General features: G+C 40.7%; 1 protein-coding gene across 2 annotated transcripts in view; it reads right to left on the bottom strand.

Moving 5' to 3' along the window:
* SIK2 (salt inducible kinase 2) overlaps window positions 1-19,308 on the bottom strand; it is a 121,866-nt gene that overhangs the window by 38,740 nt on the left and 63,818 nt on the right. For both annotated transcript variants that reach the window (XM_037065556.1, XM_037065555.1), the window contains exon 4: window positions 15,768-15,929. In XM_037065556.1, coding sequence (XP_036921451.1) covers window positions 15,768-15,929 — 162 coding nt within the window. The remainder of the gene's footprint in view (window positions 1-15,767; window positions 15,930-19,308) is intronic.

The raw sequence follows: 19,308 nt of genomic DNA, 5'->3' as shown, positions 1-19,308 counted from the left end.
TACTCAATAAAAGAACACTAATTCTTCCTCTTGTTGTTTTACTTATCTGCCTCCTCCATCAGACTAAACTCCTTGAAAGCAGAGCGGGGAGATGATATGTATCTGAATTCCCAGCACTTTAGCTCGCTCTCTGTGGGCAGCGGCCGTTCAATAAAGGTTTGCTGGATGAATATGCTGTCATTGCCTTGTTCAGAAGTCTTCCTATGTGTCAGAAACTGACCTGAGTTCTCTAAAGATGATTTCTTCCTAATAACTCTGTTTGGTGTCTTTATATTAGGAGAAATTGAGGGTAGGAAGTTAAGGACCTTGCCAGAGGCTATGCTAAGCTGTAGGACTGGAACAGAAACCAAGCCCTCACTGTTAACCATCACCTTTACGTCCTTCCCTGGCACAGTGATAGGTAGCTGTTTTTGAGCAAGTTAATAATGGTCAGGTTTAAGAAGTGTCCATGGAAAAGCACTTAAAAGTCTTTTTATTTCTTCACAGGAATCTGGCTTATTTGCTTCATTTAGTCTGCAGCTTTCTGCCTAAAAGCAGACAGTAAAATGATGGGTGAGCAAGAGGGAAGAAATATGAAAATGACATAGCTAGGCAGGATTTATTTCTTATCACCATTTATTCAAATGGAATGCATTAATGTCTCATCCTACCAACTAAAATCACCGCAACCTTTCATTAAACATTTGAGTGCGTGCATATTATCAAGCATGGTACAAACACCAAAAAGAGCTTAACCACAACCAAGGATGATAAAGACACTACATTTTCATCTGACTTTTGGAAGGCATTATGAAAACAACCACTTGTGCAATCATTCTTCTTCATGCTAGACCCAGGCTCAGCCTGGCCTTGCTGGGAAGGAACATCCTTCTAGTTTAATTTCTTCTGTAACGCTCTGATCTGCAAGTTAATACCTATGATGATGGCTGCCATGTGCCTCAGGCATTTTATTTTCTGTTTCTCTGTCATAAAACTTATATAACGCTGAATTCACTTTGGTATTAATTAACTTTTAATTTTGAAATACTTTTAGACTCACAGAATGAGCTGCAACAATAAAAGAGAATTCCCTATGCCCTTTGACCAGCTTCCCTTAACACTAACAGTTCAGTTATCAACACTAAGAAAGTAGCATTGATTCAGTACTATCAACAACCACGGATTTCACCAATTTCTCTTACTAATGTCTCTTTTCAGTTCAGAATTTCACAATGCATTTAGTTATCATGTCTTCTCCGATTTCTAACAGTTCCTCAGTCTTTCCTTCCATGACAACAAACAGTACAGGTCAGGTATATTGTAGGCTGTCCCTGTTTGGGTTTGGCTGATGTTTTCTCATGATTAGACTGAGATTGTGAATTTTTGGAGGAACATCACAGAGGTGAAGTGCTCTTCTCTGTGCATAACATCAGGGGATGCATAGTATTATGTCTAATTATTGGTGAGGTTAACTTTAATTACCTAATTAAGATGGTGTCTGTTGGGCTGCCCCATCATAAAGTTACTGTTTTTCCCTCTGTAATCAATATTTCAGGAAAATACATTGAGATACATATTCTGTTTCTCCTTAAACTTTCACCCACTTACTTAAATTGTATTCATGAGTAGATCCTGATTGCAACAGCGATTACTGCGGTGTCCTAATGGTGAGTTCCTTTCCCTAACTCCTTCTACACTTATTAATTACAATTCTTTAGGAAATAGTTGTCCATTCCACTTTTATTTATTAAATCATTTACTTATTATTTATAACATTGTCATATTAATGTGTGTCAATGAATACTTATTTTATTCCTTGGGCTATAATTCAATATCAGTTGTTATTTATTTTGATGTTCAAATAGTTCCAGCTTTGGCCTTTAGGAGCTAATTCAGGCTGGCTCCTATATCCTTTCAACATGCCCCATCTTTTAAAAAATTTCACTTTAAGTATTTCCTTATTTTTTGACACCAGATGATATTCCAGGTTCATTTTATATTTTCCCTGCCCCAGCCTGGAAATCATCCACTTTTCCAAAGAGGCCCTGGTTCTTCTTATCGGAGGAATTGTATTTAGAAACCAAGACTAGGACCTAGGTGCACTCATTACAATTGGAATGTCATTGCTTCTAAACCCTGCCAGCAGTTAGGAAATACATGTATGAATGCTACTTCAGGTGTGCATATATACTTATATTTATTCTTGTAGATTCTATATGTATATGTATTTTAAAAAAACCTTCAGTTCACACTGGCACTTCTCATAACGATCAGGATTCAGTCTAGCATTATTTTGACACTATTTCTATTCCCACATGATTAAGCAACTCTGAAAAAGTTTTGAAAGTATAAATAAGTCAGGAAGAAGTTAGGGAAAGCTCCCTGTAGGTGGAATAAGGAAGTAGGAATGGACATCCTGTAAACTGAAGGGTCATGGCTTTGATTCCTGGGTCAGGGCACATGCCTAGGTTGTGGGTTTGGTCCCCACTCGGGGTGCATGTGAGAGGCAGCCAACTAATGTTTCTCTCCCTTTCTCTCTTTTTTCCTTCCCCTCTCTAAGCATGTCCTTGGGAAAGAATGAGAAAAAAAGTTCCTTTCCTCTGTAGTAATTTGTTATTTGGGTAAGAGTAACTATTTGAACTCTCCCTCGTAATGTTACCAATTGACAGTCTGTCCAGAGACTGGGGAGTCAGCCCTACTGGCTGAGATGGCAGCAAGGGGGAGGATCTTAAACTGAGAGCACAGAAAACTAGAAAAATCAATGGATAGGGCACTGGCACCAAAAGCTAGCAAGATAATTGGATAGAGAAAACTCCCCCCACCCCACCCCAGGTACCAGGAGAAGACAAGCACATGTGCCATAGGAGTCAAAATGGAATAGGGGGAGATGCTGAATCAAAGAAGCCACCCAAAGAATGTGAAAGGTTGGGAAGTTGATTGGTCATTTTGAGAAAGCACCTGGCCCACCCCACACCCAAGCTAATATAATCACTGGGGAATAAAGAGGCTTGGGACTCTCTGGCTGGTGACCTGCATTCTCACCTTGCTCTTGCCTCTTTGCTTCAGGAGGAAGCGCCTCTCCAGATCCTCTCTCTCTCCCCGGGGAGAGAGCTCTCCCCAACTCCTCCGCTGGGATGCCCTCACCAGTGCTTACCATGCTTTCCTGGGAGTACACAACCTTGCAGTCCTAGCAGCCACATTGTCCATGGCTCACTAGCTCCATATGCAGGTTCCAGGATGGAGCCTGAAATGAACAGCAGCCAGAAACAAGCTAAGCTGCCTGGGTAGGGATGACTATGACTGTTTACCAGCCACTTGCAGGCTCCTAAGGACTGTACTGCAAAATGGAGCAGAAATTCTGGGCACTGGCATTTGTCTTGGTCTTGCTGGGGATGACTGGACTTTTTCCATGGCAGAAAGAGGCTTTGAATGGAAACTGCCATTCTCCCAGGTCACATAGCCCCCGAATAAAACCTCCTTCCTTTTGCACCACCATCTGCCTCGTGAGTTTGGCTTTTGTGGTGACAGGCAGCGGAAATTCCGTTTTTGTTTGGTTACAATATTGTACCCTGAAGTTGTCAGATCAACCATGATTTAAAACATTTCTTGAACATAGAAGGAAAAAGACAAATCTTCCTAAAAAATCTCTTGGCTTCTCAATTTTAAGAAAGTTCAATCTAAAATCATAATTAAGTTTTAGAAACAACTTATTATGTCCTTCAACACAGTCTAATAAAATCCAAATACATTTATGTCATGCCTACTCTGGGCTAAGCATATTACATACTTGGCATTTCTGCATTTATTATCTCACTTAATCATAATGACAGCCCTTTGAGGTATAATGGTCCTTACCTTACAAAACAGGGAACTGAAGCTCAAAGTGGGTAATTGACTTGCCTAAGCATCTATAGCTCCAAGTGGCTTAGCCAGGATTCAAATACAGCCCTTTGAACTCCAAGCCAGGTGTTCTTTGTCACTGTATCACAGATGTTCCAAGAATACCACGAATACCACCAGTCAGAGATATTTAATCTAACCTTAAACTGGAAGCAAGGCTGTCACAAACCCAGGAAAAATCCTATACATCAGACACAGAGATTTTCTGACATATCCCTGTGCCAGCAGACCTTGGCAAGTGAGTGCCTTCTCTTCTTCACATTATCGGATGCTATGAAATAGCACCCTAATGAATGAATGGGAACAATTAACATGTATACTAAGTAAATGTCAGAAATATACACTGATATTCACTTCAGGAATCTACACTCATTTTAAGAATGCATGACACATTAAATAATATATCTTGTCCTTTTCATGGAAGATGACCCACGCTCCCGTCCCTGTAACATAAGGCATGTACGCCAAGGCTCCCTCCAATGGTAACTCTGAGGTTTCTTTATATTGCCCTATTTGCTCACCTAGTTCCCGTGTGGCCTAAAATGTTTATGAAAGAGAGGGTTTGGGGTAGAGTATTTAACCACAAAAAAGGTAAATTACTGTTGACTGATTCTCATGGAAATCAACTTGGCCTCAAAAGTTGAATCCTCTAATTACCTCTTATCCAACTAAGCAGTAACAGACCATGAATATATTTGAAAACAGAACTAGAACTGCTATTATGGTTTTCTGTTTTATATTTTGAAAGTGACTTGGTTAACCTGTATCTTCCTAATAACAAAAACCAATTATTATTAGTGTCATCCCTAAATTACACAAATTATCAGTGCTCAAACACCATTAGCAAAGGGCCAATGTTTTAGGAACGACCGGGCCTTGTACAGAGTGAATAAGCTGCTCGTAATGCTTACTGTCTGGTGGGAATCGAGCATATTAAGGGGCTCTCTGGTGTGCGTTGGAGTTGAGTAGATCAAACATCAGCACACACACAACCATCTGGGCAACCTGCTAAAATGCAGATTCTGATGCAATAGGTCTAGGGTTCAGCTTGAGATTCTGCATTTCTTTTCCTTTTTTAAAAAGATTTTTATAATTTACTCTTAGAGAAAGGGTAAGAGAGGGAGAAAGAGAGGGGGAGAAACATCCATGTGAGAAAGAGATGCCTCTTGCAGGTGGGTGTCCCGACTGGGGACCGAACCTTCAACCCAGGTATCTGCCCTGACTGGACATGGAACTGGTAACCTTTTGCTTTGTGGGTGGATGCTCCAGCCAACCGAGTCACACCAGTCAGGGAGAGAGTCTGCATTCTTACCAGGCTCCAAAAGGATGGTTATGCTGCTGGTCCCCAAACCACAGTTTGATTAGTCAGGAAATAGAGAATAAAACAGAGGCTTTGAGGACTTCCCGCCAAGAAAGAGGCATAGGTAGACACACAGTTTCTCCTTGCACAACCAAAAGAAGGACAACAACAACTTAAAAACAAAAAACAACCAGAACTCACAGAAATCGAACTGTATGGAACTCCAACAACCAAGTAGTTAGAGAAGACACATTCATCCAGACTGGTAGAGGGGGGAAGAGGGCTTGTGGCAAGGAGGCGGCTAGCAGACCGGGGTGCACAGGCTGCAGCTGGTGGGCCCAGCGGTCCCACATACACGGGCAGATAAACCAGGTGAAACAAAGGGGGGGTGGGAACTCCCAGTCTCACAGGAAAGTTTGTTGGAGAGATCCACAGGATCCTAGAACATACACAAACTCACCCACATGGGAATCAGCACCAGAAGGGCCCAGTTTGCTTGGGGGTAGTGACTGAAATCCGGCAGAGAACCAAGCAAGAGAAATTGTTCCCTCTTGGACCCCTTCCCCACAGAGTCACAACACAGCATGTGGGTTGCCCCACCCTGGTGAACACCTAGGGCTCCGCCCCTCACTACATAACAGGCCAGTCAAGACCGAAAAAAAAAATGGCCCAAACCAAAGAACAAATCAAAGCTCCAGAAAAAATATAACTAAGCAACAAAGAGATAGACAACTTATCAGATGAATAGTTCAAAACACTGGTAATCAGGATGCTCACAGAATCGGTTAAATTTGGTCACAAATTAGATGAAAAATGAAGGCTATGGTAAGTGAAATAAAGAAAAATTACAGGGAATCAATAGTGATGGGAAGAAAACTGGGACTCATATCAATGGTGTGGACCAGAAGGAAGATAGAAATGTTCAACCAGAAAAGAATGAAGAAACAAGAATTCAAAAAAACAAACAAACAAGGAGCTAGGACATCTTTAAACGTCCCAACACCCGAATCATAGGGGTGCCACAAAGAGATGAGGAAGAGCAAGAAATTGTAAACTTATTTGAACAAATAGTGAAGGAGAATTTCCCCAATCTGGCAGAGGAAATAGACGTGCAGGAAATCCGGAAAGCTCAGAGAGTCCCAAAGAAGTTGGACCCAAGGAGGAACACACCAAGGCACATCATAATTACATTAGCCAAGATGAAAATGAAGGAGAGAATTCTAGAAGCAGCAAGAGAAAAGGAGACAGTTACCTACAAAGGAGTTTCCATCAGACTGTCAGCAGATTTCTCAAAAGAGACCTTACAGGCAAGAAGGGGCTGGAAAGAAGTATTCCAAGTCATGAAAGGCAAGTACCTTACATCCAAGATTACTCTATCCAGCAAAGCTTTCATTTAGAATGGAAGGACAGATAAAGTACTTCTCAGATAAGGTCAAGTTAAAGGAATCCATCATCATCAAGCCCTTATTATATAAAATGTTAAAGGGATTTAGCTAAGAAAGAGAAGATTAAAAACATGTACAGTAAAATGACAGCAAACCCATAATTATTAACAACCACACCTAAAACAAAAACAAACTAAGCAAACAACTAGAACGGGAAAAGAACCACAGAAATGGAGATGACATGGAGGGTTATCAACTGGGGAATGGGAAGGGGAGAGAGGGTTAAAAGGTACAGTGAATAAGTAGCACAGATGGTGGGTAGAAAGTAGACAGGGAGATGGTAAGAATAGTATAGAAAAAGTAGAAGTCAAAGAACTTATATGTATGACACATGGACATGAACTAAAGGGGAGGAATGTGAGTGGAAGGGGGTGTGCAGGGCAGAGGGGTGTGAAGGGGGGAAATGGGACAACTGTAATAGCATAATCAATAAAATATATTTAAAAAAGAAGTTTTGAAGAAGATACAGAATATGTTAAACAGTTCGTCACTGTTTTTATTGTTGCAAAATAATAATTACTAAATACTTTCAGAATTTTTATTTAAATGACAGACCAATTAGAAAAAGTCATTAGGTAAACTATCAAAATCATTTTTTTAGAAAAGGCAAAAAGCAAGAAGGAACTGGGAAGAAGTATTCCAAGTCATAAAAGGCAAGGACCTACATCCAAACTTACTCCATCCAGCAAAGCTATCATTTACAATGGAAGGGCAGATACAGTGCTTCCCAGATAAGGTCAAGTTAAAGGTGTTCATCATCACCAAGCCCTTAGTATATAAAATGTTAAAAGGGACTTATCTAAGAAAAAGATGTTCAAAACTATGAACAGTAAAATGACAACAGAGTCACAACTATCAACAAAAGAACCTAAAAAAACAAAAACAAAAATGAACAGAATCATAGAAATGGAGATCACAGGGAGGGTTATCAGCAGGGAGGGGGAGAAGGGAGAATGTGGGAAAAGGTACAGGGGATAAGAAGCATAAATGATAGGTAGAAAATAGACAGAAAGATGTTAAGAACAGTATGGAAAATGGAGGAGCCAAAGAACTTAGATGTATGACCCATGGACATGAACTAAGGTGGGGGAATGATGTTGGGAGGGTAGTGAGAGGTTTTCTTAGGCTCAGCTGAGAAAGAAATGCCAATCAGCCATAAAATAGGCAATAAAGAGCTTTATTGGGGTTTGTGCACCCGGGCGAGGTTCCCCAGTCTGCAGGATGAGGCTAGGGAAGTCGCACCCAAGCAGGGAATGTAGTGGAGTTTTATTTCCGTTGGCTCCCCATGGGAGCTGGGGATTGGTGCCCTCTGAACAAGCAGCGATACAGCATTGGTGGTCTCTTCCTCGGACTCAGGTTACTGTGAGGATGTCCGTCTTGGCAAAGTCCAGCCGGAGCTTCCTCCTATCCCCACCCACCCTAACAGTTAGTACAGGGTAGAGAGGAATAAAGGGGAGAAAAAATGGGGCAATTGCAATAGCATAATCAATACAATATATTTTAAAAAAGGAAAAAACAAACAAAACATTGAAAACTAGTCTTTCAAGCTAAGAAAAGGTACACAATTTCTCTAGGCATAAATACAACCAAGGCAAGTTTTAAACTCCAGCAGTGTGTTACACTATTTAATTTATAATTTAAAAAATCTCCCTACAGAGCAGCAGATGGCTTTAGGGTTAAATTTATCTTTCATTCCAAAATTACCAGTAGTATTCAGATATGCAGTCTCATGAAGATTTATACCGAACCTTTGTAATTATTACAATAGGAGTGAATAAGACAATTAAGAGGAAATGAAAGACAGGCGAGTGGTAAGAGTTGAAGCTGACCCACCGCACAAACTGAATAGCCATCAGCCAACACTGACATCAATGCACACTTTGTTGCCAACCACCAAGAAAAGGCCAGCTTCACAGTTGACTTCCAAATATCAATCACTCCCTCTCTACCTGGCAGAAGGGCACAAAAACAACACAGCTGAGATAAAATGTGATCTTGCTGACCTGTATGAGACATCTATTTGTCCAATGAGAGAGTTCAGTGAGCTAAGAAGCAAATAAATTACCTTACTAGGCCCAAAATGGAGTTAGGAAGCAGAGATGGGGTGGGGTGGGGTGGGGTGGGGTGGTAAGAAGGTAACAAAAGAAAATGAAACAAAACCCTATAAGCTCTCTTCCATATTCTAGGCTTAATGTGCTGCTAAGGCTGTGTAGGCTTGAAGGATAAAAGGCCAGGTCTCACTGTGCTTGCTGAGGCTAAGCTGTTTTTATATTTTACCTAATACTAGTGGCAAGAAGACAACAAACAGAAGACTGCTAATAAATACTTTACCAGTGAAATCTGTCTCAAGCTCTCCCACTCTTTTTTGGTTCCCGGGCACAAAACCGGAGTTTTACATACAGAAACCCTATCTGTCTCAAGGTATTCTAGTGAGTAGGAAGACTGTTAGATGCAATACCGAGGGATGTTGGGCCACTCAGAGATCATGGGTCAACTCGGAAAGGAAGCATTGGTCCCTTGGCCAAGGACAAGGGTCTTACGATGCACAGGTCAGATTAATGAGATTTATTACACATTACCAATTAAACTGAAGGTCCCTCAGGAAAAAAAATTAATCTGCATCGAGCAGAGATAATTTAGAATATAAACAATAAACATCCCTTGTTCCTCTGGGATTTGTATTAACAAGACTTTAAGGACTTGATAATTTAAAAAAATACATGGTGAAAGGGACTGTCAAAAATTTCAGGATTTGTTTCATATGGAATCAACCATACACTGAATACAAATAACACCTACTTTACTTGAGTGTTACATGGTTCTGCTAAGAATTTATTTAACACTTAAATAACACTATGGACCAGGGGCTGTTCCAAGTATTTTACAAATACTAACCAGTAACCACTACGAGATACCAACTTCTAATCATTCCCTCCTTACAAATAAGGAAACTGAGGACAGAGAGGTTAGGCAATATGTTCAAGGTCATGCACCTAGTAAGTGCAAGAACCAGGATGCAAACCCAGGTGGCTTAGCTCTAGAGCCCACACTCTTACCTACTACCTTCCCCGTCTCCAACATTATCACTAATCCCTACAACATTCCCAAAGAACAGAGTAACCTCTGCCTAACAGATACGGAAACCTAGGCTCAGTGAGGTTCAGTAATCAGCCCAAGGTCACATAGCCAGAATTTATACCTGAAATGTCTGATATCAACTCCACATTCTTTTTGAGAAGCCTTGTTTGAACTGTGATATTTGTGCAAACTTCCTTCAGATAATTAATACATCTTTATCCTTATCTATGTTATTTATTGTAAACATCTTAGATTAGGAAAGCTAAAGAATAAAACTAAATGTCCTCTATCTGTTTATTCTCAACATTATGCCTAAATAATCATAGCAAAAACAGCTAGGAGGAAATAGTGCTTCACTTACTAATACTAATGAAAGCCAATATTTCTCCGCATTTTGCCCCTTACTCTGGATGTCCTCTCATATTTTGCAAAGACTGGAGGGCTCATGACTGAGGCAATGAGCACACAAAGGCGTGGACAAGCACATGGCTCATCAGTGTCTGATGTCTTCACCCACTGGGGTAGCATAAATTAGATGCTGATTTCAAAGCCATGTTTCTGTATTTATTCAAATGAACTGTCATTTTCTGCTTTTCCAATAGAGACATTTTCATTTAAACGGAGTTTTGGTTTGCATTCTCTTCAATTTCAACATATAAAATGGCTAAAACAGTTCATTTATCCAGCTCATGTAGGAATTTAAAAAATCTTCATAAGTAGAATAAAGAAATTATAGTTTAAGGGAATAATTTTATATTTTATTTTGGTTCTTGCAATTTTTCCATGTAGCCCCATCCTTCCTAGTTGTGTTCAGATTTCTTAAAATTCAAGAAGAATCCTGGACTTCTAGCCAAGATGGAGGCATAGGTAGACACACTGTGCCTCCTCACACAACCAAAATAAGGACAACAAAAAATTATAACAAAATAACAACCAGAACTGCCAGAAAATTGAACTGTATGGAAGTCTGACAACCAAGGAGTTAAAATAGACACACTCATCCAGACCAGTAGGAGGGGCAGAGTCTGGCAGCAGAGTGGAGAGAGGCACGGCAAAAAAAGTGGTGGCACCCGGCACGAGAGGCAGCAGCTGACAAACACCGGGCCTCCAAGTTGGTGAACCCTGGGCACACAGGTGGCGGCTGGCAGACCTTAGGCTCAGGATGGCAATAGGCAGACCCAGTGAGGCAGCGATTGTGAAGCAGGGCATGGTGTGCAAGGCAGCTGGCGGGCCAGGTGGTCCCATATTCACTCGCAGATAAAACAGGTGAAACTGGGGAGCCAGATAGACCATGTAACCCAGGGTCCCATCATGGCGAAATAAAGCCTCAAAACACCGATTGAAAATACCTGTGGGAGTTGAGGTGCCGGGAGAGACTCCCAGCTTCACGGGAGAGTCACTGGAGAGACCCACAGGGTCCTAGAATGTACACAAGCCCACCCACCCCGGAATCAGCACCAGAAGGGCCCAGTTTGCTTGGGGTTAGTGGCAGAAGGGACTGAAATCCAGCAGAGAGTAGAGCAAGCAACGTTGTTCCCTCTCTGACCCCTCCCCCACATACAGCGTCACAACCCAGTACTGTGGGTTGCCCTGCGCTGGTGAACACCTAAGGCTCTGCTCCTCACTATGTAACAGGCCAGTCAAGACCCCCCCGCTCCGCTCCCAAAGGCCCAAACAGAAGAGCAGATCAAAGTCCCAGAAAAAATAGAACTAAGTGACAGATAGTCAACCTATCAGATGCACAGTTCAAAGCACTGGTGATCAGGATGCTCACAGAATTGGTTGAATTTGGTCACAAATTAGATGAAAAAAATGAAGGCTTCCCTAAGTGAAATAGAGGAAAATGTACAGGGAATCAATAGTGAAGGGAAGAAAACTGGGACTCAAATCAATGGAGTGGACCAGAGGGAAGAAAGAAACATCCAACCAGAAAAGAATGAAGAAACAAGAATTCAAAAAAATGAGGAGAGGCTTAGGAACCTCCAGGACACCTTTAAACGTTCCAACATCTGAATTACAGCGGTACCAGAAAGAGAAGAGGAAAAGCAACAAGTGGAAAACTTATTTGAACAAATAATGAAGGGGAACTTCCCCAATCTGGCAGAGGAAATAGACTTCCAGGAAATCCAGGAAGCTCAGAGAGTCCCAAAGAAGTTGGACCCAAGAAGGAACACACCAAGGCACATCATAATTACATTAGCCAAGATGAAAATGAAGGAGAGAATCCTAGAAGCAGCAAGACATAAGGGGACAGTCATCTACAAAGGAATTTCCATCAGACTGTCAGCTGATTTCTCAAAAGAGACTTTGCAGGCAAGAAGGGGCTGGAAAGAAGTATTCCAAGCCACGAAAGGCAAGGACCTGCATCCAAGATTGCTCTATCCAGCAAAGCTTTCATTTAGAATGGAAGGGCAGATAAAGTGCTTCTCACATAAGGTCAAGTTCAAGGAGTTCATCATCACCAAGTCCTTATTATATGAAATGTTAAAGGGACTTATCTAAGAAAAAGAAGATAAAAAATATGAACAATGAAAGGACAGCAAACTCAGTTATTAACAACCACACCTAAAACAAAAGCAAAAGCAAACTAAGCAAACAACCAGAACAGGAAAAGAACCACAGAAATGGAGATCACATGGAAGGTTAGCAACAGGGGAGTGGGAGGAGGAGAAAGGGGCAACAGGTACGGAGAATAAGTAGCATAGATGGGAGGTAGAAAATAGACAGGGGGAGGGCAAGAATAGCATGAGAAATGTAGAAGCTGAAGAACTAAATGGACATGAAATAAAGGGGGGGGAATGTGGGTGGGAGAGGGTGTGCAGTTTGGAAGGGAATGAAGGGGGGAAAATGGGAACTGTAATAGCATAGTCAATAAAATATATTAAAAAAAAGAAGAAGAATCCTCTCAAATCAGAACATGATGTTTTTAAAGAGAAGCAGGGCCATAAAAAAGTTTTAAAATCTATGCATAAACATAAATATCCCAGAGAAATTCTTGAACAGCTAAAGAATTTAGAACACATCTAAGCTTTTTATGGCACATAGTAGAACACTTCCTCATCCGGCCCGACCTACCTGTGCAGGCTCTCTTCCTAGCACTCCTCATGGCACCAACGTCTCACCAGCTCGGCTCTGGGGTTCCCTACAAACTGAGCTTTCTGGCCTGCCTGTCTTTGCACATCTGCTGGGAGCTGCCCTCCATGCTTCACCCCCTCGACCCCTTCTCACCCTATTGCACTGATTTCTTCTTAAGCAAGTCTTAGCTAATACTTTCTTCCAGGCAGAGTTAGTCTTTCTCCTTCCTTTACAACAATTACCTTTCTGTGTTTTATTTATTTGAAGGTCTGGTTCTGGATTAATTTCTTGAGGTAAGAGCAGAGTGAGTTTTGCATTGTTGTTTTGTCTTGAAATATTTGCATTTCCAGGACTTAGCTCAGGAGCAGAGCAAATGGTTAATAAACATTTAATGAAATTTGGGTAAATGGAGGTGAGGATGACAGAAAAAAATGTGGGCAAGAAGGTATTTGAGTGCTTAGATGCACTGTGTGTCTATACTTGGGAGGTATAAAATCAAGGACACTAAATGTATCAGTACAGAAGGATGGAACCCAGAATTCGGTGAGTGAATAAGCCCTGAGGGGTACCTGAAAGTAAGGTTGGGACAGGACAGCGCGGTGCAGAGGGAGAAACACAGACCCTGAGTGGTCAGAGACACAGGTTGGAATTGCAGGTCTGCTTCCTGTGATCTGAGTTAGCTTGGAGAGGTATTTAATCATTTTGTATTTTGGCTTTCTCATCTAAAAACTGGCAAGAGTGATGCAGTTCCTAGGGTTGCTGTGAAGATTAAATGGTACAAGTACCTAGCAGGGTATCTGAAAATACTGAAGGCTCAATAAATGTTAATTGTTATACTAGTTGAACCAGAGAGAACAACTTTAGGGTCTCAGACATTTTACCTGTCTTCTAGATAAAAATGAGTACTTAAGTTTAGATACTGAAAAACAAAAATAAAAACAGCAAAGCACACAAGAAATTAGCCATCTCATAATGACACTGAAAATATCGGGTTCACCTACCCATATTCAGGTAGACATATAGCTAGGCAAAACTGAGTATATTTTGTTTCCAAGGTTCTTTGGTTCTATTGGACATTTTCTTTTGAGAAGTTAGTGACAGAGCACTTCGGAATTCCTAAAGCATATGACTCATACCTCTCACCTTTCTCTGCCTGAAAACACTCCCAAAACTCCTCTGCGGCATTGTTTTGTGAATTTTTTGTTTTGGTGATAAATGAATGTAAAGGTGAGGGAGGGATTCCCCTTCTTTTCATAGAGGGGAGGACTTCAAAAGCAGGAGTGTTCTCTAAAGAGGGCAATTTTAGGGCAGCAGATGTTTTTAAAGAGAAGTAAACAAAAATCCCAGTGACCTTCGTGCATTACAGAAGGTTGGCAAAAAGGAGCGAAATGAATGAAACCAAATGAAAAGGCCAAAAGAAGAAGGAAGGAAAAAAAACCACAAATGGGAGAAGTGAACACATAAGAAACTATGGAAGTACTAATATAATGGGTTGCATTTTCAAAACTAAAATAACAGGTCAATATAAATCTTTATATACATAATGAGAATATAACAAATTAACTTTGTCTTATTCAGGCAATCCCATTATTAAAAAAAAATCACAGACTACAGAATAGAAAATCCATTACCTCCCTGTAACACTGGCATTTAAAATGAATTATTAAAATCAAAGTAAATGAAAGTTAAAGCAGAGTAAGTGAAAATTAATTATTTACTTTCCTCAAAATGCTCACGATGGAAACTAATGGGAAATGGTGCAGAAATAAACCTATTAAATGAACAAATCAGAGGCTTTCCTTTTCCCCCCAGAGCTTTTAACTTACATTTTACACTTCGAGGAATTGTTTCCTCTCTAAACTTTCTCCAGTGAACACCTAACCTAACTAGTCCAGCAACAACTTCGTGGTCAGCTGCTCTCACCTGCATGTCTCTCTGTCCCTCTTTCACAAGCCAAGAACAAAACACCAGCACCTGTAGTTTTGCTAAACTTCTGTTTCATTCCCCTCACCTTCTTCAAAACCCTAACCAAAATAAACCCCTCTCCATCCAACCCCTGGACCCTCTACTGCTGCTGCCCTAGTTCATACCCACATTTTCTTTTTTTTTTTAAGATTTTATTTATTTATTTATTTACCTTTAGAGAGGAAGGAGAGAGGGAGAGAAACATCAATGTATGGTTGCTTTTTGTGCATCCTCTGCTGGGAGTTGGCCTGCAGGGAACTGGCCTGCAACCCAGGCATGTGCCCTGACTGGGAATCGAACCGCGATCCTCTGGTTCGCAGGCCTATGCTCAATCCACTGAGCTACACCAGCCAGGGCTCATACCCACATTTTCTTAATAGAACTATTGCACTTGATCCCTTATTAATCTTCCTGTCTTTAGTCTTACCCACATCTCCCACCCGACTTTGCTGTCAGAGAGCAGTATCTTTCTAACATGCAAATCTCATTGCCATCCCAATTCCACCCCGACCCTACCCTGAAATTTTCAATAGGTTAGACTCCCTATGACCTACAAAATAAAGTCTTTTTCAATGCACTCAAGACCCTTCATACTCTGATCTTCGCCTACCTGCTCCCCCTGTATCAATCTACATGCCCCCCCTTTTCTGTTCCTATCTGTAATCTCACTGCAGCCACCAGCCACAATCAGGACCTGGGTATAGTGCCAGCAACCAGCACTGTTGCTCCAGACCTACCAGTCCCTCTTCCAACAGCACAGTCCCCGAAATGGACATGGGCACAAATCAGACCAATGATACAAACGACACACCAGTTGTAGCTCCGCCACTGTGTACATTAATAACACAACAATTTCCCTTACATTGTGCCTGGATCAAAGAAAGTGAATAAAATGCACTTATTTTTTTGAGAAAGCTTGTCTTCAGTAGAAATGCTCCCAAATCTCGGCCTACAGTCTGTTTCTGCAAAAACCTAGCTTAATGGCTCACAACTGATTATGTTAGAGCCAGTTGTGTCCCAGTTACCTGCTATTTTGATATTCATGTTGTTATCCAGCAGGAGATTTTCAGCTTTGAGGTCCCGGTGCACAATCTTCCGACCGTGACAATAATCAACAGCAGACAGGATTTGCCAGAATTTACGCCTGGCCTCAGACTCATTTAACCGGCCATGATTAGCAAGATAGTCTGTAAAAGAGAAGAGAATTTAGAATATTTACCAAAATAAAATGATCCCGCTATTAGGATTCAGATTTTTTTCTCAGAAAGCTTTTATAATGGCTAAAGACTGTTCAAATAACATGCTGTTTTCCAAGTACCTTGCCTTAAGAAAAGTAATTACAGTCATATTTCTCTAGAGTCCAGAAAAACAGTCCAAGACTAGACAAGAGCAAGTGGCATAATAGTCACAGTAAAACTCAAAGTGTCTTTTGTGCCCAAGCACGCCCTCTGTTCTTTCTTGAAAAATGTACTGAATATTGAATATTCCTAACCACATTTAAAAATTAAAATTTATGTTAAATAAAGAACATGAATCACTTCTCTGACACTCCATTACACAAGAGTTATCTTTCTTTTAAAAATCATTTTCATGTAGTTATTATACAAACCATTAGTAACATGAGATACGATGGTTCCTGGAAGTAGTTTAAATAATTCACACTTTTTTCTTTTTTGTTAATTTTAATATATTTTATTGATTATGCTATTACAGTTGTCCAATTTTTTTCTCTCCTTTATTCCCTTCCCTGTACTCCCCCTCCAACCATCATTCCCCCACCTTAGTTCATGTCCATGGGTCATGCATATAAGTTCTTTGGCCTCTTCATTTCCCATACTATTTTTAACCTCTCCCTGTCTATTTTGCACTACTAATTAGGCTTCTTATTCCCTGTACCTTTTCCCCCACTTTCCCCTCTCCCCCTTCCTCCTCATGACCCTCCATGTGATCTCTATTTCTGTGAATCTGTTCCTGTTCTCATTGTTTGCTTGGTTCTTTTTTGTTGTTGTTGTTGATAGCTGTGAGTCTGTTGTTATTTTATTGTTCATTTTTGATCATCCTCTTTTTCTAGATAAATCCCTTTAACATTTCATATAATAAGGGCTTAGGGATGATGAACTCCTTGAACCTGACCTTATCTGGGAAGCACTTTATCTGTTCTTCCATTCTAAATGATACCTTTGCTGGACAGAATAAGCTTGGATGTAAATCCTTGCCTTTCATGACTTGGAATATTTTTTTCCAGCCTCTTCCCGACTGCGAGGTCTCTTTTTAGAAATTGGCTGACAGTCTGATGGGAACTCCTTTGTAGGTAACTTTCTTCTTTCCTCTTGCTGCTTTTAAGATTCTCTCCTTCTTTTTAATCTTGGGTAATGTAATTATGATGTACCATAATTACATCATAATGTAATTATGATGTGCTTCCGTGGGTCCAACTTCTTTGGGGCTTTCTGAGCTTCCTGGACTTCCTGGAAGTTTATTTCCTTTGCCAGATTAGGTAAATTCTCCTTCATTATGTTTTGAAATAAGTTTTCAATTTCTTGCTCTTCCTCTTCTCCTGCTGGTACCCCAATGATTCAGATGTTGGAGCACTTAAAGTTGTCTCAGAGGTTCTTAAGCCTCTCATATTTTTTTTTTTTGCATTTTTGTTTCTTCATTATGTTCTGGTTGAATGCTTATTTCTTCCTTCTGCTCCAAATTATTGATTTGTGTCACTGTTTCCTTCCCTTCACTGTTGGTTCCCTGCACATTTCTCTTCATTTCACTTTTCATAGCCTTCACTTTTTTCTCTATCTTGGAACCATATTCAACCATTTCTGTGAGCATCCTGATTACCGGTGTTTTGAACTCTGCATCTGATAGGTTGGCTATCTCTTCATCATTTAACTGTGTTTTTTGTGGAGGTTTGATCTGTCCTTTCATTTGAGCCTTATTTTTTGTCTTGGCACGCCTGCTACGTAGTAAGGGGCAGAGTCTTAGATAATTACCAGGGTAGGAAAACCCACTTTGCTGTGTTGTGGAGCTGCTTGTGGGGGAGGGGTCAGAGAGGCAACAATACTGTCTGCTCTGCTGTCAGCTGGCTTTTTAGTCACTTCTCCTGCTTCCCACAAGCAAATTGGGCCCTTTTGGTGTAGATACCCAGGTGGGTGGGTTTGTGTATGTTCTAGAAACCTGTGGGTCTCTCCATTGAACTCTCCTGTGAGGCTGGGAGTTTCTCCTGCCACCTCAACCCTCACGGGTTTTTTCAGTCAGAGGTTTTGAAGCTTTATTCCCCCCATGCTGGAACCCTGGGTTCCACAATCTTTCTGGCTTCCCAGTTATTCCTTCTGGTTTATCTGCAAGCAAATGTGGGACCACCCACTCCATCAGCCGCTGCCTTGCCGCCACAAGTCCTCTCCGCCGTGGCTGCCCATTTCTGCCCCCACTACTGATCTGGATGAATGTTTCTTCTCTAACTCCTTGGTTGTTAGACTTCCACACAGTTCAATTTTCTGGCAGTTCTGGTTATTTTTTGTTTTTAAATTTGTTGTCATCCTTTTGGTTGTGTGAGGAGGCAAAGAATATCTACCTATGCCTCCATCTTGGCTGTAAGTCCACACTCTGTTCTTTTATTCAATGGAGTAATTAAGGTCTACCCAAGAATATGGAGACTTGTTCTTGAAACCGAGCACTATTATGATAGACAATATTCTGAAAACATATATATTCATTGCAAGATACTTTAGTTACCTTTGTGCAATGTTATAATCTCTATTAAACCAGTTTACCTGAAAATTAATTCTGCATGTTTATATAAATTTAATAAAACCAAATATTCAACTCATACAAGTTTCACCTGAAGATCATAAAGGCCTTTGATATGATCTTTTGAGGGAAAGGGCAAAATAAATCACGACAGGCTTTTTTATTTAATTATTTCCCCAGGTAAGGAAGTGTTCAGGTGAATCTATAATCACAGTCACCTTCAACACATTTTTTGATCTAGGCTATGTGGTTTACTAGTTTTCAAATTCCATGTCTTTGGCTCATGTCATCCTCAAATCTACTACAAAATTTACTAAAGTATGTATAGCCCTTCACCGTTTATAAAGCATGTTCATATTATGGTATCTCACTTAATCCTCCTAACAACTCCTCTCTAACTCTTACTCTAATTCCTTTTATTTATTTATTTATTTATTTATTTATTTATATTATATATTATTTAAGAAAATTTCTTTACTTATTTCTAGAGAAGGGAAGGGAGGGAGAGAAGGAAATAAACATCAGTGTGTGGTTGCCTCTCACTCACCCCCTAGCAGGAACCTGGCCTGCAATCCAGGCACAAGCCCTGACTGGGAATTGATCCTGTGACCCTTTGGTTTCCAGGCCAGCACTCAATATCCACTGGTGCACACCAGCCAGGGCTATATGTTATTTTTTATTGTATTTTTCCACTACTGTTTATCTGCATATTGTCTTTCACCTCCACCCATCCTCCTTCCTCCACTCTCATCACAATGTTGTCCCTGTCCATGAGTTCTCTCTCTCTCTTTTTCATTTTTGCACTATCCCTCCACCCACTTC

The sequence above is a fragment of the Sturnira hondurensis genome, unplaced genomic scaffold, assembly GCF_014824575.4.
Source record: "Sturnira hondurensis isolate 20B ecotype Veracruz unplaced genomic scaffold, ASM1482457v3 Scaffold0015793, whole genome shotgun sequence".
Classification (NCBI taxonomy): domain Eukaryota; kingdom Metazoa; phylum Chordata; class Mammalia; order Chiroptera; family Phyllostomidae; genus Sturnira; species Sturnira hondurensis.
This window is presented reverse-complemented; position numbering and strand designations above follow the sequence as displayed.